General features: G+C 48.1%; 1 protein-coding gene across 1 annotated transcript; it reads left to right on the top strand.

Moving 5' to 3' along the window:
- The first annotated feature begins 4,319 nt into the window (after positions 1–4,319).
- On the top strand, positions 4,320–25,023 carry GDNF (glial cell derived neurotrophic factor). Its single transcript, XM_089908785.1, has 2 exons — positions 4,320–4,496; positions 24,539–25,023. The coding sequence occupies exons 1-2, from the start codon at positions 4,346–4,348 to the stop codon at positions 25,021–25,023; spliced, it is 636 nt and encodes a 211-aa protein (XP_089764911.1). The 5' UTR covers positions 4,320–4,345.
- Positions 25,024–25,251: the final 228 nt, after the last annotated feature.

The following is a 25,251-nucleotide window of genomic DNA, read 5'->3' as shown; positions in this document are numbered from 1 at the left end:
CTGTGCCACCTCCCCCAGTAACACCCCCGCCACCACCCTGGCACAGCCTCAGGGCTGATTTCGCTGTCGTTTGGTTTCCAGACCCACCGGGTGAAAACGAACTCTCTTCGGGGCGGGGAATGACTCCTGACGGAACCCCCAGCCTCCTGACGCCTCCCTAGTTTCGGGGCTGGCACACGCGCCCGCAGAGCCGACGTGCGTGCCCCGGGGGAGCTGCCCAGCCCCGCGCTCGCAGCACTTTTGCTCATTGGTGGGGACAAACACAACTCTTCCGAGCCCTGCCGCGGATGTGTTAGAGCGCACTTCACTCTTCCGCAGTATATTTGGGGGGGAGTATAAGTGGTTTACAGTGTTGTGTTAGTTCCTGCTGTACAGTGAAGTGAATCAGCCATATGTATACATATATCCCCTCCCTCTTGGACCTCCCTCCCCGCCCCCATCCCACCCATCTAGACCATCTTGAATATACACTTAAGTATCCCAAGGAAGAGATGCTGCTGCCAACCTGACGCACGCACCTCTTCCCGCAAAGCCCTGGAAGAGGGAGCTGCTGGGCTTCCGCCCAGCCGCGACCAGGTCTCGCCCTCACAGTTTCGCCACGTCTTCGCTTCGGCAGGGTTCAGGGACAGTGTCGCCTTTTCCACAAGTGTCAGGTGTTCGGGGAGCCCGCTGCGTCGCCAGCCCACTCTCGCAAGGGGTTCGGGTGCCCCTGGGTCTGGCACCCGGCCTCGGGCCCTTTAACAGACAGACCCCTTCCCAGACTGTCTGCAGAAGGCGGCGCTCATTCTTTTTCCTACTCTGGTCTTGGGCCCGACAGAATAAGTCCTCCGTCCGTCCAGGACACAAGACACAGTTAAGAAAAGCAGTTCATCTTTTCAGCAACTTCTGTCCCTATCCCAAAAGAAAGCCCCCGAGTTACAGCACGCCGCCACCCACCCACCCCCGCCTCCCTTTTCTCCTCCTGAGACCGAGATCTGGATCTCGAAGGCAAAGCCTAAACAAACCTCCCAGCCTGCCACACACAAGAAGGCGCGGGGGCACTGGCGGCGGGAGCGCTCACACGCGCTGAAGCTGTCACTGTGACGCGGGGGAGGGGGGGAGTTCAAAAAGCAGGTTGCCGAGAAACCAGCTTAAGTGAGGTGGGTAGAGAAAAATTAGTGAGGATGAAGAGGGCTAGGAGCCTGAAAAGCAGGGATGCTCGTGAGGACATCCGAAGTTCCGGGGCGGGGGGTAATTTGCATTTGGGGAAGGATTGTAAGGGTGAGTGCTCGTTCATCGGTTCTATGCTTAAAATGACAACGCAGCCCCAGCCGCGTGGGCGCTCCAGGACTCCGGCGGTTTCTGGTGCCCTCTGGTGCTGGGAACCCAGAAGCGCCCCACGGCGAGCGGCGGCTTCTGCCGGCACTTTTGGCTCTTGGGACGTCCTTTCCGCCCTGGACTTGGGGACCACCAGGTGCCGGCGCCCGCGACGCTCCCCTTTTGCCCTGCCGGGCGCGTATAAGTCCTGGGCGCAGAGGGGAACCAGCCTGTAGGGTACGAGGACGGGTGCGGGGGTACCTGGCGGAGCCGACTTCGGGAGCAGAGCTTGGTTATCGCACGTGGCAGCGCGTTCCGCAATTCGCGCTCGTAGCAAAGGCGGACGGTTGCGGCAGAAATACGTCGGACAGATGTGCTTTAAGAAAGCGATAAAGAGACCATCAGGGAACCCGCGGGGTGTGGGGGGGGGGTGGGAAAAACCTCAGCGTGGACCGCTGTGAATGCGAGCCGCCGGATTCCCTCCTCTTGCTGCGCCAAGCAAACACCGGGAACTAAAGAGCCGCTCCGGCTGCATCCTGCCCCGGCAGTGCGCAGAGGGAAGAATGCGCCCTCCCCGTCCGGGGGAGGTGGGAGAGCTCTTTTCGTGGCCTGCGCCGCACCCGGCCGAGGGCGGGAACCGGAGTCGGGAGCCTCCTTTGGCGAGGCGGGGAGTTTTCCGCTGAACTCTTTTGCCAACTTCGCCACACTTCTAATTGAGGATCTCCACGTCCAATTTAAAAAGCCCTCCGTCGGCCAAGCAGGAAAAAAAGGAAAAACCCTCTTAATGCGGAAGGGAAATCTGGTGCCTCTGTCGCTTCCTGCTGGCGGCCACCGCGATTTGGGATAGCGCATTAATCCCGCGCCTCCTCGCCCCTCAGGGCCGCCAGCCAGTTCGCACGCACCCGCGAGCGGGCCCTGGGCGAGGGGGCGGGAGGCCTCGCGTTCCCCAGTCCTCTCTGCTCGAGCGCCTCGCTGGGCTCGTTTTGCACGGCCTGGGTCAGGTGTTGCCTGGGCCCCCGCGCCCCAACCCACAGCCTTTCCTTTTCCCCGGGTCTGTAAATCAGCCAGCGGGGCATGGGGCGCCCGGAGCTGCAGGTTTTCGGAGTTCCTAGTCCCTACAGACTCCCCGAGCCCAACAGCTGCATAGCGAACAAACAGACGCCCAAAGGATGGAAAATGCATTCGCCTCCGCAGCGGTGGGAGGTGGCGGTCGAATGAAACGCTTCCCCGGGTGGCCTGCACCGGAAGCCGGGCGGGAGTTCTGGGTGGAGATGGGGGGCGGTTGCTGGAAGGGAGGCGGGCGCTCCTGCCTGCTAATGGAGAGGAAAGGGGCCAAAGTTTTTGTTTTTACCTGGAAACTCTTACTCTCTCCCACGGAAAAAGTTCAAGGAGATTTTCCTAAGAATCCCTTTTATTTGGAGGAAAGAGGGTAATCAACTGCATGAGTCTCGTAGCCCTTGGAAACTGAACACTGGCATTGGGAAGGCACTGGGTAACACCGCACCCCAAGGCGCCCGGGTCTCCCGCCACCTCCTAATTGTGTGGGGCTTGGCCCCGAGTTGAGGGGGCCTTTTTCTCACCAGCCCCCTGCTGCGTGACCCTCCTTTCTAGGGGTGTGCGGAGGGACAGACCAAACGGAGGCCCCTGACTCAGAGGACCTGAGCCCCACCGCGCGCCCTTTCCTGGTCTAGTCCTTCTGGTGCCCGTACTCCTCTGTAGCGTCCCGGACCGGGTGCAGTTGTCCAGGAGTGACTGTGACCGGGCGTGGGGAGCTCGCAACTCCTCTGCGAGGGCAAGGGATTTAAGGCCAGAATATCGCAACACTGCAAAAATAAAGAGGGCGTTCGGGGACACCACGAACATTTCAAGACAAAGGCAATCCCTACCTAACAGTAACGCTAAAGCACTTACTGAGCGCTTACTTTCAGCTTGGCTAGGCCTTTTCCTGTGTTAATATTCATAACCTTAAGAAATGGAAGTAGTATTTTAAACCGAGTTGAAGCTTTGGGAAGTGAAGTAACCTAACTCAGATATTCCCCAGACAGCCCCAAAGTCTCCAAGTCCCTACTAACTTCTTGTTCCGACGACAAAACACTAAGTTAAATGGGAGGAGGAGGAGGAGGAGGAGGAGGAGGAGGAGGAGGAGGAGGAGGAGGAGGAGGAGGGGGAGGAGGAGGGAGGAGGAGGAGGAGGAGGAGGAGGAGGAGGAGGGCTTCCCTGGTGGCGCAGTGGTTGAGAGTCCTCCTGCCGATGCAGGGGACACGGGTTCGTGCCCCGGTCCGGGAGGATCCCACATGCCGCGGAGCGGCTGGGCCCGTGAGCCGTGGCCGCTGAGCCTGCACGTCCGGAGCCTGTGCTCCGCAACGGGAGAGGCCACAACAGTGAGAGGCCCACGTACCACAAAAAAAAAAAAAAAAAGGGTGGAGGAAAGCTTGGGCGAGGTTAGTGGTGCCGCTGAGCCTGCCTCCGCCTAGCTGAGAGCAGGATCAGGACCCCCCGGCGGTCCCGCACTTGATTTTATTCCTAAAATAAAAGGCTGGTCTCTTGCTTGGGTCCAGGGCTCTTCCCCGGGGCCTGTGGGAGCTGCTGGACGGGGCGGGAAGCACAGGGTGAGGGTTGCCCGGCCGCCCCCCAGGAAGCGGGGGCCGGGAAGGGGGGGGTTGCGCGCCAGTGCTGGTGTCGTCGTGTTGGTACCGGCGGGGGCAGCGGCGCTGCTCGAAAATCCGACCCCTGGGATCCGGTGGCGGAAGAGAAGGGCACTTGTGGGATGGCCGCCAGGGAGGCGCACCCAGGAGCTGGGACGAGCAGGCGGCTGGGAAGGAAGGAGGATGTGTGTGTGTGTGGGGGGGGGGGTGCCCGGGGAACCGCCGGGCTGCCGCGGTCCGGGAGGAGGGCGGTGCCGAGTTTGGAGGGGAGCCCCGAGGACCCGCCGGGCCGAGGCGCCTCGGGCAGCGCGGCGGCCCTCGGCGTCCAGGCCTAACGCGCTCTCCCCGGTTCTCTCGCCCGCCCGCCCGCCCGCCCAGGTGCCGCCGCCGGACGGGACTCTAAGATGAAGTTATGGGATGTCGTGGCTGTCTGCCTGGTGCTGCTCCACACCGCGTCCGCCTTCCCGCTGCCCGCCGGTAAGAGGCCTCCCGAGGCGCCCGCCGAAGACCGCTCCCTCGGCCGCCGCCGCGCGCCCTTCGCGCCGAGCAGTGACTGTAAGAACCGTTCCCTCCCCGCGGGGGTCACCCCACCCGCCGCTCGCACGCACCCCAAGTCAGCCCCGACCGCAGTGTGGCCTCCCGACCCAGGGCAGAGCCGCGCTGGCGCCGACGCCCCCTCGCGGTTCGTAGCCACCGACTGGTGCCCCAGGACCCCAACACCTAGTCTGTATGTGGCACGCGCTGGTTTTGCCCCGCACAGGGGGTAACACATTTTTCTGCTGCTCATTTAGCGTTCCGAGGAACAGCTGTTTTCCCCAGCAGTACCACCACCACCACCACCGTAGGAGAACACGCAGTTGTCCCCTTTCCTCTGCTTCCCCATCATACATATACACACCCCCGTTTTTTTCTTCCGAAGCCCTCTTTCTCTGGGTGTGCCTGGCTGTGCTGAATTCTCCATCCTAAACTGCCCTTGCAAGGGAAGAGGCTGAGGTTTCACAAAACCAAGCCAGAGTCAGAGAAAACACAGAAGGGCCTTGATTTCCAGAACAAGCATCTGGGCAGTGTCAAATCTGTTCAGAAAAGTTCCAGTTCTAGAAAGACAACGATACATAGTGCTAGCTGGGGCTAGGGGGAAAAGAAACAAACCATCGTTCACTCCACACATGACAATGTTAACTCTTAAGAAAAGACCAGGTTATTAATATTAGGAAATGAGTCTGTGATTTGCCTCTCAAAAATGTCAGCAGTTTATCAGGGCACATCAGCTATGATTTGATATAATTTACCCTCCGCTCTTGAGAAGTTTATCTATTGCATAAAGCAGAGTATGCTTCATCACAAGTTATAGATTATTGGGGAGGTATGTAGCTAACAAAGGTAGCAGCAGAGAATTTGCACAACCCCAAACTAAAGCAATAGTGAGCGTCACCATAACCACTCACCACTCCCGTTACCCTTCAAGCTATTTTGCATTTGAAACATGCACAGTAGAAAGGGTCCCAGAGTCAGCTGTATGCTAGAGTCCCCCAAACCTATGGCCTTGGGCTAAAAATCACCCAGGAAATGTGATGTGTTTATCTTATACTTAATTACAACAATTAAAGCACCATCTTCCAGAAGTCCCAGGGAAAAGAAAAAGTGCATTTTTCTAAGGCAAATTAAGACTTCAAGAGTGACTTAAGGTAGGAAAGAGAACACAGTTGATCCCTTGAAATTGAAGGAACTGTTCCAAGAGTTTCTGTCCATTAGTTGTATAAACCTATTTTTAAAGGCTTTGGTTTCAACCACGAGTTTCCATCTTAGCGTATACAATGTTTCCATCTTAGCGTATACAATGTTTCTGCAGTAGAAACTTAAAATGCCCTTTAGTGCCATTGTCTTCAGAACTGTACCCATGAGGGCTAAGTGGCTTTTCATTGGTTCAAGCAGCCTAGGTCAGAGGAACAGGAACACAGTGGAAGGTAGTAGTTTTCTAACCAAGACATTCTGGAGAGAAAAATGACTGTGCCTGATTGTGAAGCCGATTAATTCATGGAGGTTTAATTAGCATATCAGTATCCTGTCTACCTAGGCTTATTTAATGCTGGCTCCTGGTGCTGGCTCTGCTTTGGGCTAATTCTGTGACCTTGGACACATTACTTACTACAGAACTCAATGAACAGTTTACAACTATACAGTAAAGGAAGGCCTTTCCACTCCAAAATGCCAATGACCGTGAGATTGCCCCCCCCGGAACCCCCCCTCCCACACACACACCTGCACACTCCACCCTAACCTTCCTTTGGGAAGAGACTCATAAGAAAAGACCCCTGCTCACTGGACTCACCTGGGGAACTTTAATGACTGCTGATGCTGGGTTCCACCAGGAGAGATTCTGATCTCATTGGTTTGGGTCGTGGCCTGGGCATCTAGATATTTAGATGTTCCCCAAGTGAGTCTAATGTGTAGTCAGGGTTGAATCCCTATGGCTTGATAATACCCTAAGAAAATCCGTGCCTCATGTAAGGTACAGGCAGTCACAAAGCAAGCAAGGTAGCCGTAATCCTACTGATGGACGGCGGTAGCTGGGGGTTCTGGGGAAAGGGAGATCACGTCCCTTTTCCAAAAGTGACGCTAAGTCATCAATGGACAAGATTCTGACCACTGTGTTTACATTAGAACCAGCAGAACACAACTGATTCTGTTTTACCTTTCGGAAGACCCAATAGATCCTTGAAAGAGAAATGTTCCCAAAGAGAAAGTGAGCTGCATTCTAAGCCAAACTGACTCCTTTCCAGGTATGTTCAATTCGGTAGCAAGCTGTCAGTGCGGGGAAGGCAGAATAATGACAACGTGCAGACTTTGAACACTCAACCAGTGTCAACATGCTGACATGTATATCCTGCACGGTACGCCATGCAACTGGTTAAGGCTTATGTAGAAAAACATTCAGTCACTCGTTTCATTTGAAAATAGAAAGTACCGTAAATACTGATCCCTCTTCTTTTCAAATGCTTGTAACTTAGTGACTGAGCAAAGGCTCTTTCATGCCACCTTGAGTCATTCTGTGCTGTTTAAAGGGGGCTGGACTGCACCCTGTCCACACACACACCTTTGAGGTTGCGTGTATTTTGCTGGTTCCAATATAAATGAAACAGCCAGAATTCTGTTCCTGCCATTATCATGAGCTGAACCAACCAAGTAGAATTCATAACTGGCTCACTTGTTTGCCTAGAGGTTGACAATAAAGTTCTTGGACTGTGGCTGCTGCCTCCTGTAGCAACTTTGAACTTGTCTGAACTCAAAGACTTGTGATTTTCCTTTTGGGACGTCCAAGACTTTTCCCTTTCACCATCTTTGGTTCTTTTTTATTTTGCTTTTTACCCATATCTTCTCCAAAGGGCGATTAGAGCAGGCCTGAGGCATCTAGAAAGCAAAACTAGAAGGTGATACGCACAGATGTCATAGCATTTTAGAGCCCAAAGGTACTCCTATGGTCCCCAAGCCTAAAGATGTAAAGCAGCTTGTCCAAAGTGCCAGAGTTCCATGATGGCAGGAGGATGGTTTTTTAAAATTTGTGATCTAAAAGCACGTATTCATTCAACAAGTAATTAATGTGTGCCTGTATGTGCCAGGCACTGTCCTAGGTGCTAGGGAATCCTTGGTACACAGGCAAAAGCCCCTGTCCTCATGAAACGTACTCTCTAGTAAAGGTACAGTGTGTGGTGCAATTTGGTAGCTTTGTAAACTAAAATTAAACATGAAGAACCTTGGGCTGAAAAGGTGGGCTTTCTGTGTGACCGGAAACCAACTAGAAGAAACACCGGGCATTCTTAAATTATTGCAGGTAATCCACAATTTATTGTAATCTAGTGGGGTTCTATTCCACCAGTTTGGTAGCAAGTCACACATTTTCCTAGAGAAACCATCTTACAAATCAAGCTATCAAGCTCCCAGACTAGCCCACAAAAATCTATGTAAACCCTGATAGAACTGAGATATAATTCACAATATTATTGGGCTAGAGTCTCTTCCTAGGTTGCCGGGTCCCCTAATCTGCAGAAGGAGGGCATAGAGCAAATCATGGAGTTTCAACAAGCAAGAGCTCACGTTCACACATTCAGATCAGTCTATGGTTTGGATCCTAGTCTTGCCACTTACCCAGCTGTTACTTAACAGCTCTTAAATCGCAGTTTCCTCATCTGTAAAATAGGAATACTATTCATCCTGCCTCCTGGGGCTGCTGTGAGAGTTAAACGAGATAATGCTTTGTAAAACCTGTGCCCCATAAACAACTATTGTACTTGCCACCCTCCTCCTTGCAGCATGCACCCAGTGAATGCCTTTTCTCCCGACACAGACTTTCACTTCAGCCCCTGCCAAGCCATTGCTCTAACTGGTGGAATTTCAAGCAGCCCCGACAAAGCATCGAGAGTGAAAGAAATGCAGGCCTTGCAGGGAGGCTATTTTGGGCCCCAGAGACAGTCAGTTGGTCAGCACGTAGGCGGGCCAGTCTTGCCTGGGATTCTGCCCCCCGGGTCAGCTCCCCCTGGCTCTTCCCAGGTTTCACAGCTCCTTCCCTTCCCCATTCTCTGAGCCCACATAGTTCCTATAGAATTGTTCCCACCAGATTCCCATGGTCATGTTAGGAAGACCCTCTTCCCCATGGGAAGAAGGGGGTCAGGGCACACTAAGATCCTTACAGGTAGGTGATAAGGGGGCTGTTAGTTGGAGGCTCCCTGTCTTGAGATAGAGTATTTCTGTTTTAAGTGATCCCACCTGGATATTTAAGATGTGTCACAAACTCAGCAAAAAACAACTGTTAGTGAATTTAGTAAACTTTCAGCCCATTGTACTTCGGCTAAGAAAGCTTCTAGTGCAATAAGCTGGTTAAATTTTAAGCTTTCATATCTAATGTTGTGGGTTCAGAGTTCAGAATAAATAAGTGCTGTCCACCTATTGCTTCTTATTATTTTAGGGACTATATGAATAGATGATACTGTAATAAAGTCCCTATGCTGAAAAAGGGCTCTGCCACTTGGGATGGGGGTCCTGGATTCAGGAAATCGCATGTCAGGCTTTTAGGAAGCACTGATTTCTCACTTGAGATGTGAGACCAACATCTCATTCTGGCCTCAGTCTGAAGACATATTTCAAACTGTTGCTGTTTAGAGAAATCTATTTCAGGCCTAATTTGAATTGGCCAGTCATAGGACCTTAGGCCGATCCAACAGCCAAAGAATTATTCTCAAAAGATTCTACTTTCACTGATAGAAAAATAAAAGCTATCTGGCATTTTCCCCTCCTAATGTCCCTTTCATCTTTGTTTCTTTAGCACTTAATGGTCCATAGCCCCTTTATTCAATTAAAACACATATTCTTTCATTAATCACTTGAGCTCAATCAGGAAGCAAGTATTAAATATCTTTCATGCTCTAGGTGCTGTGTGGGCATCTGAAAGGCAAAATTGTGAACTTAAATAGCTTATGATCTAGTTGTAAACTATGGATAGGCCGATGGGTGGGTGGGTGGGTGGACTGTCAGTCCGAGAGATAGCTATGTCTACCAAGGCATGTATGTTAGCTGTGGTCATGGTAAGAATTCCTAGCAATGAAGTCATTGGGATTTGGAGATTATAGCAGGAAAGAATTTGGGGGAGAGGGGGGATTTGAGCTGGTACTTGAAAGATGGGTATTAGGAAAGGAAGGGAAAGGGAAAAGGGCACATTCCAGACAAAGGAGAAGCATAGGCAAATTTGTGATCACGATATGGGGAAGGGGCAGGTGGTGGATACAAGGAGGAGGCCAGACTAGTCGCCAAGTACTGAGAACAGGTGGCGGGAAGTAGTGTGAAATTTAGGATATCTCTGTAGGTGATACCCAGATTATGAGATACTGTAAAATCCAGGAAAAGAAGGTGCTTGCTCTGTTTCTGATGGCAGCGGGGTGCCGCTGGAGTGTCTCAAACAAGCAGGTGGCAGCAAGCAGGATCTCACTGCAAAGCCTTCTTGCTGCAAAACTTACTCAAGTCCCAAGCTTCATGAGTCTATAGCATAGGCATATTTTTCATTTTGAGTGTGCCCTTATTTTTAAAGTGTCTAGGCATAAGCACAATTGAATCAACCTGTTAATCCTCAAATAAGTGAAGAGCTACAAATAAAAACTTAAGTTAGTATCATACAGATGAACGTATTTATGAAACAGAACAGGTGTGTTAGTTTCTACTTTATAACAAAGTGAATCAGCTATACATCTACATATATCCCCACATCCCCTTCCTCTTGTGTCTGCCTCCCACCCTCCCTATCCCACCCCTCTAGGTGGTCACAAAGCACCGAGCTGATCTCCCTGTGCTATGTGGCTGCTTCCCACCAGCTATCTATTTTACGTTTGGTAGTGTACATATGTCCATGCCACTCTCTCACTTCGTCCCAGCTTACTCTTCACCCTAGCCGTGTCTATTACAGGATATTGAATATAGTTCCCGGTGCTATACAATAGGACCTTGTTGTTTATCCATCCTATATATAATACTTTGCATCTGCTAATACCAAACTCCCAATCCATCCCTCCCTCTCCCCCCTTCCCCCTTGGTAACCACAAGTCTGTTCTCTATGTCTGTGAGTCTATTTCTGTTTCGTAGATAAGTTCACTTGTGTCATATTTTAGATTAGATTAGATCCTACCTATAAGTGATATCATACGGTATTTGTCTTTCTCTTTCTGACTTACTTCACTTCTTATGATAACCTCTAGGTCCATCCATGGTGCTGCAAATGCCATTATCTCATTCTTTTTTATGGCCAAGTAGTGTTCCATTATATATATATATATATATATATATATATATATATATATGCCACATCTTCTTTATCCATCCATTTGTTGATGACCATTTAGGTTGTTCCATGTCTTGCCTATTGTGAATAGTGCTGCTTTGAACATAGGGTTGCATGTATCTTTTTGAATTTTAGTTTTGTCCAGAAATATGCCCAGGAGGGGGACTGCTGGATCATATGGCAATTCAATTTTTAGTGTTTTGAGGAAATTCCATACTGTTTTCCACAATGGCTGCACCAGTTTACATTCCCACCAACAGTGTAGGAGGGTTCTGTTTTCTCCACACCCTCTCCAGCATTTTGTTATTTTAACAAATAGGTTTTGCATATTGTCCTAAAATCGAGTAGGTTTGAGCTATACTGGACAAGAGGAGATGTTATTTATCCCCGTTGTACAGATGAAGCAATGAGACCTAGAGTTTTGCTCAAGGTCACAAATCCAATAAGTGGTGAAGCCAGCAAACCTCAGACTTCTAGTCCCAAAGCCAATAATGCTGGCTTAACACAGACTGCTCTCGTATTAGTAGATTAAGAAAACACAAACCTTGGCCTGCTAAAAATGTATCCACTAACTGAAACACGTATTTCTAGGAAAATCAATGAGCAAACTAATAGCAAGAAGCAAGGAATATTATATTTCCTTGAGGCCCTTTCTTTGATCCCTGTTTGGGCTGCAGTGGGCCTAGGCTCATATTATTACTGGATATTTCGAAGTCTAAATCAGGACATTTTAGGGAGAGAAGCATGTATTTCTCCACACGGTCCTATAATATCGATGCTTTTGGCAGTGAGAGAAGGCTCCCTAACTCTTCGGGACAAAGTGAGGTCTCCTAGAATGCTTGATAGGCTGATGGCATTTGGGAGGCTTTCGAGAAGGCACTTGCCCTCAGGTGGCTTCTGTTCCGCCCAGGGAAGGAAGCGTCCACTTGGGAAACCAAGGGTGACTGCACACGTGCCAGAGTGATGGCCTCTGTGGGAACAGGAGTGGGTTTGCACACACAGATCTTGGGTCACTATGGGGAATCAACGCTTAGCTCAGTAGAGACAAAACCCACTTTTGTATGACTGTATAACTGAGCATGGTTTTTTAAAGTCTTCAAACTTTTTTGCTTGCAAACCTACAAAATTATGTTGAAAAACTATTGCACACTTCTAAAGTGATATCTGCAGTTTTATCACAAGGTTAAATAGTTGCACCAGATGTAATTTCCAGCCCATCTGGGAACTAGATATGTGCTTCAAATCCATTTTGGGCAAAACCCTGGAGCTGCAAATGTAACATTCAATTCGTGGGAAATTATCAAACAAATCAGCTCAAATAAGTTTAATTTTTGGTCAGAAAAGGTCCAACTTCATTTTCACTTCAAATGCACATGTTAGTATACATCCATGACAAGCACCACGCCTCTGGATCCTAATTATAAGATGAATAGATGGATGGGTGGATGGACAGACAGGCAAATACCATGCCTTGCCATGAGTGCCTGGACAGAATGAAATATGGAACCACCTACTTTGATATTTCTTGATTCATTCATATGGGACTTTTTAGTAAGTGTTCCTAGTACAATGAACACCCGTGTCCCCTTTTCACCAAGACTGACCTTTCATTAGCATTTTGCTTCATTTTTCTCCCTAAACCATTTGAGAATTACTTGCAAACATAACAGTCAATAGTTCAGCATGAACCTTCTAGGAGCCAAGGACATTACCTTATATAACCACAATTCAGTTATCAGTCTCAGGAAATGTAACATTTACACAATATGTTATCCAATAGGTAGTCCATATTCAGATGCCCCCAGTTGTGGCGATAACGTTCATCATAGTTTTTTCCCTTAATTGAGAGTCACAACTTGCCTTTGATTGTCATGTCTCTTTATTCTCCTTTAATCTAGAATTAGCTCCCAAGCCTTTTTTCCCACAACGTTTTGAGAAGTCCAGACTGTCTTGCCTGCTGTCCTGCAGACTGCCCTTCGGTTTGCATTTGTGTGATTGTTTCCACATGATTAGATTCAGGCACACATCTTTGGAATCCTAAGTTCATGATGATGTGTCCTCACATCACGAGTCACCGATACCAGTTTATCCCAAGGAGCCATGCACGCCTGAACTGTCCTTACAGGTGTCTATCCACCAGACAGTGCCTCGCGGTAAAATGAGTGAGACGGGCAGGAAGGCAGAGGGATGACTGTGAAAGGAGAACTGGCTGCAGGAGTATTCGTAGGTGGACCAGTCTTAGGACGCAGCGCATGTGGAATTTGAGGATCTGGACATTGATTCTCTTAAAACTACCCGTAGACTCTGTAGAAAGTCCTCTTGTACCCCCAGAGGGATACATGCCACAGTTTGAAAACACCGATCTATGCCATGGTGGACACAAAATATCGTTCATGGGCTGTGGAGTGAGCTGATGTTTGTGTGGTTAATTTGGGAGCATTTCTAGGAAGAGAGAAGAGGCAGCCCAGACTCCCAGGACAGGCCTGCACCTCCCATCCACAGACCACCATGCCGGGGCCTCCAGGCCTTCTCCTCCATGCGACATGCTGGACGAGCAGGGGGCCATTGTCTGCGTCCCCTTTGTCCAGAGCCAGCAGAGTTAGTCTTCACGCCACCGTCTTCAATGGAATGTCAGTGAAGAACAGGCACAGACGTGAAAACCGTAGGGACTTACTTTTGGTGCCATTTGTTAAGTACTTTCAGGCGCTGAACCAAAAATTTTCTTCCAATGCGTGTAACTCTCCCCATTTTCAGGGGAGATCGGGGCTGCACAGGGTCAATCAGCTTAACCAGACTGGACCCAGGAAAGCCTGAGGGAATACTCACTCTTTTGACCACACCACATGACCACTTCCTGCCAGCCCACCACTCTCCTACGGAACTCTTCTGGCTACGTCAGCAAGGAGAAAAGTCAGGCGTGGAGGTTTTGTAAATGCAGCTGTTTTTGAATGGTATGTCTAGCTAATTCCCTGAAGAGTCTTTGAGATTCCAGTAAATTCATCCACCAAGGGGTAGAAAGGCCCTCCTCACATCTGACCTCCATCAGGCAGGCTCAAATGATAAAGAATACTTTTCTTTTACCCCCTTTATTCTCCTTTCAGCTCCTTAATCCCTCCTCTTCTTGCCCAGGTCCCTCAGGCCCTTCGAGTTACTTCTACCCACTGCTCAGGTGGGCCCACTGGGAAGGGCCCAGGGAAGTTGAATGCAGGACCCAGTGGAACCATGGGGCCTCTCAGGCTGCAGGCAGGGCTTTGTGGGAAGGAAGAAGCCAGGTTCTTTTGCTTTCCAGGTTCCTTTGGGGTTTCCCCTCAAAAACCACCTGCCTCTGAGAACATCTCAAGGGATTATTTTCCCAAGGGGCGCTTTGTATGCGTCATTGTATTGGGTAACTTTCTCTCCCTCCCCTGTTAAGTGTTTTATAAGGGCAGTAGCAGGGCTCCTGGTGTGCGCTCGAGCCGTGAGGTGTTTACAGCTGGCTGCGGTCTGCTTTTAGCTCGCACCAGGTGTTCATGGATTAGCTAACAAATGGACACCCTATTGAGTGTTTTCCTGACTTAAAAGCAGAAGAATGGACCTTTTCCCCTCAGGGGAGCCATTCTGTATTACCATAAAATTATTAACATCACTATAATAAAAGTATGGACCACATAGGTGGAAATCAGAGCAAGGCAATTAGAAGCTGAGTAACAAAATGAATGTAGTCCAGCTTTCCTGAGTGAGATTTTTGGCTATTTGTATTTATAGAGTAATTTCCATTACAGTGATGACAAGTTTTCTCAGTTAAATTGTAGGATAAGTAGTCAAGACATGGTATAGCTAATAAGTGTGTGCGATGTTGGTCAAAGTAGGTGGAGGTGGTAACTAAAATGGCATTCTGGTGGGCAAATGGCCTTTAAAAGTATACCCAAGGCTTCTTTTTCTGTATTTTGAACTGGTTGGTCTTTTCTTCTGTCTTGAGAGGATCCAGAAATGCTTTTTTTAAAACAACAAAACACTGGTGTTTTTACAACGCAAATACTTTTCAAATAAACCCATGTCATGTTTTATTGCCGGCAAACCACTAGTCATGGAGAGAATGCCCTGGTAGCTCGGGCAGTGGTCACAGTGACTTAGTAAATTGCCTCAGCTGGTGATTGTTCATGGGAGAATAGATGCCATGGACCCCTCTTGAAGTTAACCCAAGTCCACTCTGACCAGGATGGTCTATGTAATGCTAGATGAATACTCTGTCCAAAATAGGAAAGTAAGGGTGGTCATCACATGACGTGAGATGCCTCAGCATTCCAGTACTTAGGGACCCATGGGTGCCTTATTTTAATTAGTTCAAATAAGTGGCAAAGTCAACACTTTTAAATAGTAGCAGATGGCAGAACTTTGAAGTTTTCGGAGAACTGCAACGCGCTCCTGAACTAACACCACACGTTTCAGAGGTCGCTGAAGGTCAAATAAAAAACAAGCGTCAACAGCCCCCAAGGCAAGCTGTGGGGCTCTTACAGTGCATTTGGTAGCAGTTGCCATGGATGATTCTAGCCTTAGAGTCCTAAGACCAAGCAGCAAAACCAGAAATGAATAAAATAGAGATTTTTAGAAAATGGCAATGTTGCCATTTGGGTGAGGGAGACTGCAGGATTATAGCATGTTGGTGTCTGTGTCCTCTCAGAGGACACTGGCTCCTTCTCTACCTTTACAGATGGAGACTGGGGTGTAAGGATACCTCCCACTAGAACCTGGGTGCTTTGAGATACAAGTATAGGGCCCTTTCTACACATCTCTTCACCTCTCCTAAATAAGACATAGGAAGATGACTTCATGAGTTGAGAGGCACTTGGTTATTTCAGGTGTAACCAAGACGTTGAACCAAGAGGCAAACGGAAAAGGTTGAGAACTGCTAGAACCTGAAATACCTCTCATGGGATCTCCTGGGGACCCTGATGCTGGCGGTTAGCAGAATGCTGCTGGGGCATCAGTAGAGGCAGTCCTCTCCCTGACGGGGGTGACACCAAGACTTAGACTGTCCACATCTTAGGGCATTAGCACTGGGGGAAGGCCCCGGAGAGGGGCTAGCTGACCTCAGAAGGGTTCAGTGACTAGTCCAAGGTCACAGGCTGGGCAGGGACTGACCCCGGACTGGAATCCCAGGCTCTGTCCTCTCCAGCTCTGCAGTGAGACTTTATCACTTGGTGCCAGCGCGAGTTTGAGGAGCTTCCGGAGACGGGGCCTCTCTGTCTGAATCTGCCACCGCCCGCGGCTGCCGGTTTTCCGGTTTTAACTGGGAAATTGCCAGTTCTGCCTTAGGGTGATACGCCAGACCCAGGATGTGGGAGAGCTGCCCCTGAACGGCATGCTTTTCCCTTTCTGGAGACGATTTACTGTATTCTGTGGTCCACGGCAGCCTAACTTTAGAATCTACTCAGTGTGCCTCAGTTCACGCTGAACTTTCCAGTAGAAAGTGTATTTCTCACTTCCTGTTCTGAATGTGGTAAAATGCGTGCAGGTGAAATCAGCATATCTTCCAGAATAAGTTACCACACACCTGAGACTAGGCAGGCTGCACTGTAGAGGAATTTTTACTTAAAAACAGATAGGCAGCTTGGAGCCCTAGAACAAGTCTGAGCTTTGAAACCAAAACCAGCTGAGTCTACATTTACGAGCCACGTGGCCTTGAGCAGATAGATATTTACCTTCTCTGAGCCTCAGTTTCCTGATCTGTAAAGTACAGATAAATAGGCGACCCCGACTTTAGCCTTGCAGGGATGTTGTCATGGTTAAAATTCATGCTGGGTGGCATCCATCCCACCTTTACACTGGGCATACTAAGTGCATCAAGGAAGCTGTCATTTCAAATAGAGGATGATGCATATTCTTTGTAACGTGGGGAATTTTAAAGGTAAGACTCCATCATGTAGTTCTCATAATACTGCAATATTAGTGAAAGAAAATCATGTTCGTACATTATTGAAAAGTAAAAACAGCATCCTAAAGAATGACATTAGTTGGGAATTTTCTTGAGAGGTTACATAAATCTTAGGCTGATCTCTTCATGTAAACATGCACGTGTATATGTGTATATACACATATATGTTTGTATATATGTGTGTGTGTATACACACACAACTTCTCTTTTTTATATATTTGGTCTACAGAGCAATTTGTACTTTACCTGGGGTACAGGTAGGCAACGAATATCAGATTAAATGTCCTCCCCCCCGGGGGGGTGGGTTCCACGTGCCTCCTTTTGCAGACAGCCTTTCAGGAAAGGCTCTGCAGGCACAGCATCTCTGGCCTCACACCCAGGGTCTAGCCCACCTCAGAACTGGGCACCACCTGGAGTGAGGGCACCCAGGCACTGATTGACGATGTGCCTCTCGCCTGTGTGGCCTTGACCTAGGCAGTAGGTCACCCCTGTGGACCTCAGCGTATTAACCCTTGCCCTTCCAGTACACAGAAGCTGGATGCTTTTCACTGGAGTACAGAGGTGGGTCCTCCCCAGAGCGAGAAACACCTGGTCCTTCTCTCCAGAGCCTCTGCATCCTTGAGGCTAGTTCTGGCTCCTGTAGGAGAGGCCCACTGTGCGTGCTAGGGTCCAGCCCTCTCCTTGCTGGGGCCCACCCCACTCCGGGTAAGGGGTCACCTCCTCACTGCTTTCTACACAAACTTGCGCTGCCTCCCTCATGGGCCCACAGGTCAAAGACAGGCTGAAAACTGGCTTAGACACCCAGCCAGGCTGGGTGAGGAGGGGGACAACCCAATACGAGTATAAAATGACCCTTTGATTAAAATACAATTAACCTGAAAAATAAATATATATAATTAACCTGTACTCTTTTGAAGAGAAATCTGACATTTAAAAGAATACTTTGTCCGCTAAATGCCAGCTTAGCCAAGATAATGTTTTGAATTATGTGCTTCTTGGTTCAGCTATTACAAGGAGTACTCCGAGGTCTCACCATTGTTGCTATAAAAACTCAATTAACTCTACCAGAGAGTCAATATCCCAGGCCTTTGTTCCTGAGGTAATGTTACTGTTTTCCCATAATCGAGGGGGGCAAAGTCTCTGCAGTGAATGGTTTGGTTTGTTCCCAGAGTCTGGCCCTGTACAAGGTTTCATTTGTTTTAATAACATTGTTTATACAAAGGACACATCAAAGTTAAAATATTTTAAATAGAATAATGCCCAAATATTTAGTTGCACCCTGAAGGATGACTTAAATGCATTTGAGCGTTTTGATTTTTTGAAAACTTTAGCTTCTAGATGTCCATGTTTTCCCAGATCTAGCCTCCAAGTGGGTCTGGGAAATGGGCAAGTGTTTGACTTACTTTTTAAAAACGATGCTCCTCTTTTGTGCTTTGCAAGTATTTTACTATCAAAGTTCATACTAACGAGGGCCATTTGTGTAGCTGACATGCTGCCAAGCCCTTTATAGGATAAAGAAAGTGATATGCCATTAAGTCTTAATTTGGGGAACTAATCCAAACCCAGCCCCTTTGCTGCCCCTGGCTCAGTGAATTCCAGGAACATGGAGGCAGCTGGGGGCTTCTTGGTCCCCCGGGGAGTTTACTTGCCTGAGCCAAGTGTGAGGCCTCTGTAGAGACCCTAAAGATTGGCTCAGTGGGGGCATGGCTCACAATGCCCCCGCCAAATGCCTAGTGTTGATAACTTGAGGTCTCTTTAGAAATGAACTTAGTCAGCAGCAAAAGGCCTGGGATTAGGAATTCAGTTGGAAGAGACCGGCCAATTTGCTCTATGGTTTGGAAAATATAATGTTGCCCTTTTCTAGTTTCCAAAATTCATATCCATGTAAAACTTTCAGCATAAATATTTACTTTTTCCTCTATCATTCAAGAAGGAGAAGAAAGGGGGCAGGGTGGAATCCCTTCAGTTCAATAAGAATCACCTATGTCCTGAACCTGAGGCTTAAATAAACATTTCCACCTTAACGACAATGTATGAGGGAGATGTCCCATCAAAAGCAGTCCTCATTACCTACACTCTTTCTTTTTCTTTTTCTTTTTGGCTGCATTCGGTCTTCGTTGCTGCGCGGGGGCTTTCTCTAGTACGCGAGCGGGGACTACTCTTCGTTGCGGTGCGTGGGCTTCTCATTGTGGTGCCTTCTCTTTGTTACAGAGCACGGGCTCTAGGCGCACGGGCTTCAGGTGTTGTAGCATGCAGGCTCAGTAGTTGTGGCGCATGGGCTTAGTTGCTCCATGGCATGTGGGATCTTCCCGGACCAGGGCTCAAACCTGTGTCCCCTGTATTGGCAGGTGGATTCTTAACCACTGCGCCACCAGGTAAGCCCCTACGCTATTTGGTTTAACACATCAAACACAGATTGACTGCTTCCCAGGTGACTGGAAGCCTTTTAATTCAGGCTTAATGATCCATTCACCACCTCACCCAAAAGCGTAAGTGGCTGGTGCATTCACACTGCTACACGCATCACCCCAAAAAGGCCAAGCAGAAATTAAAATAAAGAAAAAGGAACTAAACGTTCTCATAACAAAGGACAAGTATGTCCCAAACATTATTGAGGACTGCTGATACTAAAAATTTATTTGCTAGTTATCTGAAATTCAAATTTAACTAGGTATTCTGTATTTTATCTGGCAAGCAAAGCCAGTGGACAGAGTCATGTGGTCAAAATGTCTCAAAAAGGAGGGACAACATTTTTCCAGAACTTTGAAAGTGTCAGGCAATAAATAAGAACATTATAAATGCTGATTCAAATCATCACTATAACCCTAGTAATATAAAATTATGTAATTTATCATGTTATATAAATTAATGAGTCTCTAAACCAGTGTAAGTTGAACTTTTGTAAGTCAAATGTTTTCCCATTCGTTTATGTTAAAATTTTAGTAATATTTCATCCCCATTTCTGCTTAATCCTCAGTTGATTCTCAATCAGTTTTAACTTCCATGTTCCCAGGTTCTTAAGTTAATGATCTATTCAGGAGTTCTTGAAAAGAGCCAGGGACCCCATCATGCGGATCCTTTTGTAAAACAGTCTCTTTAGAAATTTGAAGACATTTTTCTCTGTACTTTGACTAATCACCCCTAAGATACCAGGTTTAGAAGTTCAGACTTCTATTCAAGCATGGGTTTTTGAAACTGAGCACACCTAATTTCCTCTTTTATAGCTTATTATGGAAAAAAAGTCACAAATAGCATAAGCAACTCATTTTTCGAAATAAGTAGTTCATGTTTTTTTTTTTTTACATCTTTATTGGAGTATAATTGCTTTACAATGGTGTGCTAGTTTCTGCTTTATAACAAAGTGAATCAGCTATACATATACATATGTTCCCATATCTCTTCTCTCTTGCGTCTCGCTCCCTCCCACCCTCCCTATCCCACCCCTCTAGGTGGTCACAAAGCACCGAGCTGATCACCCTGTGCTATGCGCCTGCATCCCACTAGCTATTTTACATTTGGTAGTGTATATATGTCCATGCCACTCTCTCACTTCATCCCAGCTTACCCTTCCCCCTCCCCATGCCCTTAAGTCCATTCTCTGTGTCTGCGTCTTTATTCCTGTCCTGCCCCTAGGCTCTTCAGAACCATCTTTTTTTTTTTTTTAGATTCCATATATATGTGTTAGCCTATGGTAATTGTTTTTCTCTTTCTGACTTACTTCACTCTGTATGACAGACTCTAGGTCCATCCACCTCACTACAAATAACTCAATTTCGTTTCCTTTTATGGCTGAGTAATATTCCATTGTATATATGTGCCATATCTTTATCGATTCAACATTTTTTTTTTAATAACAGAGAAGGAAAGGGAGAGAGGGAGGGAGGAAGGATGGAAACTTCCTAAGGAAGTCCAGTAGAAGCGGTTCAGAGGAAACGACAAATTCAGATTCCAATACTCTCCCACTCTTCCAGTCCTTCTTGAGAAAACGTTACTCCCCTGGAGCCAGAACCTTTCTGAATCCTCAGGATGAAGTGGGCTTTGAGAGCTGACACTTTAAAGCTGCCGGAAGCTGGCAAGGGAGTGAGCTTGGTTATTCACTGCTTATTCGCTCGCAGGAGGGAGATGACCGTGCTGCTCGTCGCACTGTGGCTGCCCGCCTGACGGAGGCTGTTTATTTTGGAGCCTTTCATTTCATCATGGTGCGGTTCTCAGCTGAAGCCCAAGTGTCCCCTGGATAAATTAAGGACTCTTTCTTTCTCCCCTCATAAAGTGACCTAACTCATTCAGAAATCATTGTGGGCCTCCAGGGACCAGATCCTATTGTAGGCACCTGGGCTCCACTGGTGAGCAAGCCACGCAAAGGTCCCTGCCTTGTGGAAGTGACATTCGCTCAGAGAAGACAGACAACAAGTAGTCAACATAAGGAAAGTTAGACAGTGTGTTGGAAGGTAGTGAGTATTATGCTGGGGAGGGAAGAGGGCAGGAGGGTCTGGCTTTGGGCTCGGGAGGGATTGCATTTGAAACAGGGAGGTCAAGGTGGGGCTTGGTGGTGGTGACATTTGAGCAAAGACTTGAAGGGGATGTGGGCGTGAGCCACTGGGTACTCTGCAGGAATGGTGTTTCAGGCAGAGAGGGAACAGCCGGCGCAAAGGCCCTGCGTCCCTGTTTGTGTTCTGATCTGTGTGGTTCTCAACCACAATGATCTTGCCCCCAGGAGACGTTTGGCAATATCTGAAGACACTTCAGTTCGTCACTGTTGGGATGGGGCTGGGGGACACTACTGGCATCTCCTGGGTAGAGGCCAGGGATGCAACTACACATCCTTAAATGCTCCCACAACAAAGAATGTTCCAGCCCAAAATGTCAATAGTGCTGAGGTTGAGAAACCTTGTGTTTGAGGAACAGTGAGAAGGCCAGAGAAGCTGGAGGGGGAGGCAGTAAGGAAGAAGGAAGTTGCATACGAGGTCAGTGGTAACAGAGGCTGGGACGGAGTGGGTGGCCAGGTCAGGGAGGGCCTTGGGCCAGTGTCGACTTTGGCTTTTATGCCAAGGGAAATGGGGAGCCATTGGAGGGCTTGGAGCAGAGGAGGGACATGAGCTGCGTTAACAGTTTTAAGAGTGTTGCTCTTAAAACTGCAACAGACTGAAGGAGGGTAAGGCTGGAATGCAGGGGCTCAGGGGCAAGAGGCGATGGAGCACAGATCAGTGGAAGCAGCTTTGAGAATTCTGTGCACAGGACCATCCAGTGCCAAATTTTAGATTTTAGTTTTAGGGCAACAAGGTGATCTGGAAATTCCACACCATCCCCACTCTTTTCATTACTATATGTCATATGTTTTGCACACACACACACACACACACACACACACACACAGATGAGAGAGAGAGAAATAGATATGGTTAAGTTGCCTTAGCTGGATTATGTTTTACACAACAGGCTACCTGATATCTGTTTTAACAATTTGCTCATAACAAAACAATTTGACGTGGGTTAGGCCCAGTGTAATCCTTCTCTGCTTTAACATGGGCTTGGCAAAAAAAATTCCCTCTTGCTAACAACTCTTTTGTGGCATATTGTCCTAAGCCACATATAACCCTAAACATACTAAATTACCTGAAAATGGGATGGAGAGCATAAAAGGTTTAGTACCTAATAAATGGGCGTTTGAATTGCTTTCCTCTTTTAAAAATGTATTCAGTTGCTCAAAGTTACTCTTCTCTTACTTGATCAGCCAAAGCAAATGCTTGAAACACAGCAGAAAACGCCAAGAGACTGCAAATTCATGCGTTTGTCCAAGGTCTCAAACATCGTAGAAGCATCACCTCAATCATTCCTCCATGTGATCTCCCTAAAATGCACATCTCTTGTCCTCTTTGCACCCAGAGCCAGTGGGAGTCATGTGACAGCCCGTAGCAGAGGCTGGACACCCCCATCCCACCATCTGCCAACAAACAGCGTCTCAGTCCATGTACTGCTATGATACATTTACATGTCATCTTCCATGTCCTGGCTATTGTAAATAGAGCTGCAATGAACATTGTGGTCCATGACTCTTTTTGAATTACGGTTTTCTCAGGGTATATGCCCAGTAGTGGGATTGCTGGGGCGTATGGTAGTTCTATTTGTAGTTTTTTAAGGAACCTCCAAGTGTCCATCAACAGATGAATTGGTAAAGAAGATGTGGCACATATATACAATGGAATATTACTCAGCCATAAAAAGAAATGAAATTGAGTTATTTGTAGTGAGGTGGATGGACCTAGAGTCTGTCATACGGAGTGAAGTAAGTCAGAAAGAGAAAAACAAATACCGTATGCTAACACATATATATGGAAGCTAAAAAAAAAAAAAGAGATGGTTCTGAAGAGCCTAGGTGCAGGACAGGAATAAAGACGCAGACATAGAGAATGGACTTGAGGACACGGGGAGGGGGAAGGGTAAGCTGGGACGAAGTGAGAGAGTGGCATGGACATATATACACTACCAAATGTAAAATAGATAGCTAGTGGCAAGCAGCTGCATAGCACAGGGAGATCAGCTCGGTGCTTTGTGTCCACCTAGAGGGGTGGGATAGGGAGGGTGGGAGGGAGACGCAAGAGGGAGGAGATATGGGGATATATGTATATGTATAGCTGATTTGCTTTGTTGTAGAGCAGAAGCTGACACACCATTGTGGAGCAATGGTACTCCAATAAAGATGTTAAAAAAAAGAAAGAAAGAAAGAAAGAAAGGAAATACATTAACTTTAAATACTCAAAAAAAAAAAAGAAATATAAGGTTAAATAAAATATATGAAAATTTTTTTTTAAAATGTCATCTTGGGCTTCCCTGGTGGCGCAGTGGTTGAGAGTCTGCCTGCCGATGCAGGGGACATGGGTTCATGACCCGGTCCGGGAAGATCCCACATGCCGCATAGCGGCTGGGCCCGTGAGCCATGGCCGCTGAGCCTGTGCGTCCGGAGCCTGTGCTCCGCAACGGGAGAGGCCACAACAGTGAGAGGCCCGCGTACTGCAAAAAAAAAAAAAAAAAAAAAAAGTCATCTTACAGTATGACCATATATTTTTAAAGTCATGCTAATCCAAAGAAGTGGTAAATTAGTCTCTGTGTTAGTGAAAAGTAGGCTTAATGTTTTTTAAGGAAGCTCTAAAATACAGTTGAGCTCAAGAGCTTTTCATGTGATCTGTCAGAATGGTTCTCGTCCCACTCAGCTGAGCAGAGGTGCTAAGTCGGGGTGGATTTCAGGAAAGAGCACTCCTCGGTATTCCAGGTGAAAGCAGCAGTGTCTTCCAAGCCCAGTCCAAGGTTAATCCTTTTTTCACCCTCTAAGACAGGGTTTCTCAACGTATGCTCCATGGACCACCCCCATCAGAATTTCTCCAGGGCTCGTTAGAAGTACGGATTCCTCGGCCCCTCCCCATGCTTCCCTTAGGGTCGGCTAGGACTCTGCATTTCCGTGAGCATCCCAGCATAGTCCCATCCACACTCACATTTGAGAACCTGTGGGTTACGTTATGAGAGCAAGAAGAAGGGGCCTCCATCTGCATCTGCACCCTCCATACAGACGCGTTACAAAATGGCCGATGTTATTCAAATGGCAGTTCCCGTTCTAAGGATCTGTCTTCAGCACGAAGTGTGTCATGCCCCGTGTGGATGAACTTCCTTCCGCGGCGTCTTGGAGGGTACCTTTTGGCCTGTGTCCTCAGGCTCGGGGCGGACGGGGGGGGGACAGCGGTCCCTGAGCTGATAGTCTCACCCTGAGGCCGAGCTTGGCCCCGCCTTTAGGAGACACCGGGGTCTTGGAGCCTCCTCGAAGCGGTTGTTGCTGTTGTCTCACGTGACCGTTTCTGTTTTCTTGTTGCACAGCAAATATGCCAGAGGATTATCCTGATCAGTTTCATGATGTCATGGATTTTATACAAGCCACCATTAGAAGACTGAAAAGGTCACCCGATAGACAAATGGCCGTGCTTCCTCGCAGAGAGCGGCACCGGCAGGCTGCAGCCGCCAGCCCGGAGAGTTCCCGAGGGAAAGGCCGGCGGGGCCAGAGGGGCCGAAATCGGGGGTGCGTCTTAACTGCCGTGCATCTGAATGTCACTGACTTGGGTTTGGGCTACGAAACCAAGGAGGAACTCATTTTCAGGTACTGCAGCGGCTCCTGCGATGCAGCCGAGACAATGTATGACAAAATATTAAAAAACTTGTCCAAAAATAGAAGGCTGGTGAGTGACAAAGTCGGGCAGGCGTGTTGCAGACCCCTCGCCTTCGATGACGACCTGTCCTTTTTAGACGATAACCTGGTTTACCATATTCTGAGAAAGCATTCCGCCAAACGCTGTGGATGTATCTGACTCCCGCTCCAGAGACCGCTGTGTATTGCATTCCTGCCACAAAGTGCAAAGAAAGGGACCAAGGTTCCCAGAAAATGTTTGCCCGGAGTGGAAGATAAGGACCAAGGAGTCGAGGAGGAGGCAGGCAGCCGTTGTGGGAGCCGGGCCGAGGGAGATCCAGCGACAGAAAACTGGGCGGGAGAGAGAGGAAACAGCTGTCTGCATTCTCCCAGATGGCGGCCAGCGTCA

Source organism: Delphinapterus leucas, chromosome 3 (genome assembly GCF_059928025.1).
Source record: "Delphinapterus leucas isolate spDelLeu-1000000601 "Yukka" chromosome 3, BTC_Dleu_Yukka2, whole genome shotgun sequence".
NCBI classification, from domain to species: domain Eukaryota; kingdom Metazoa; phylum Chordata; class Mammalia; order Artiodactyla; family Monodontidae; genus Delphinapterus; species Delphinapterus leucas.
The sequence above is the reverse complement of the archived record's forward strand: the minus strand, read 5'-3'. Positions and strand labels throughout refer to the sequence as shown.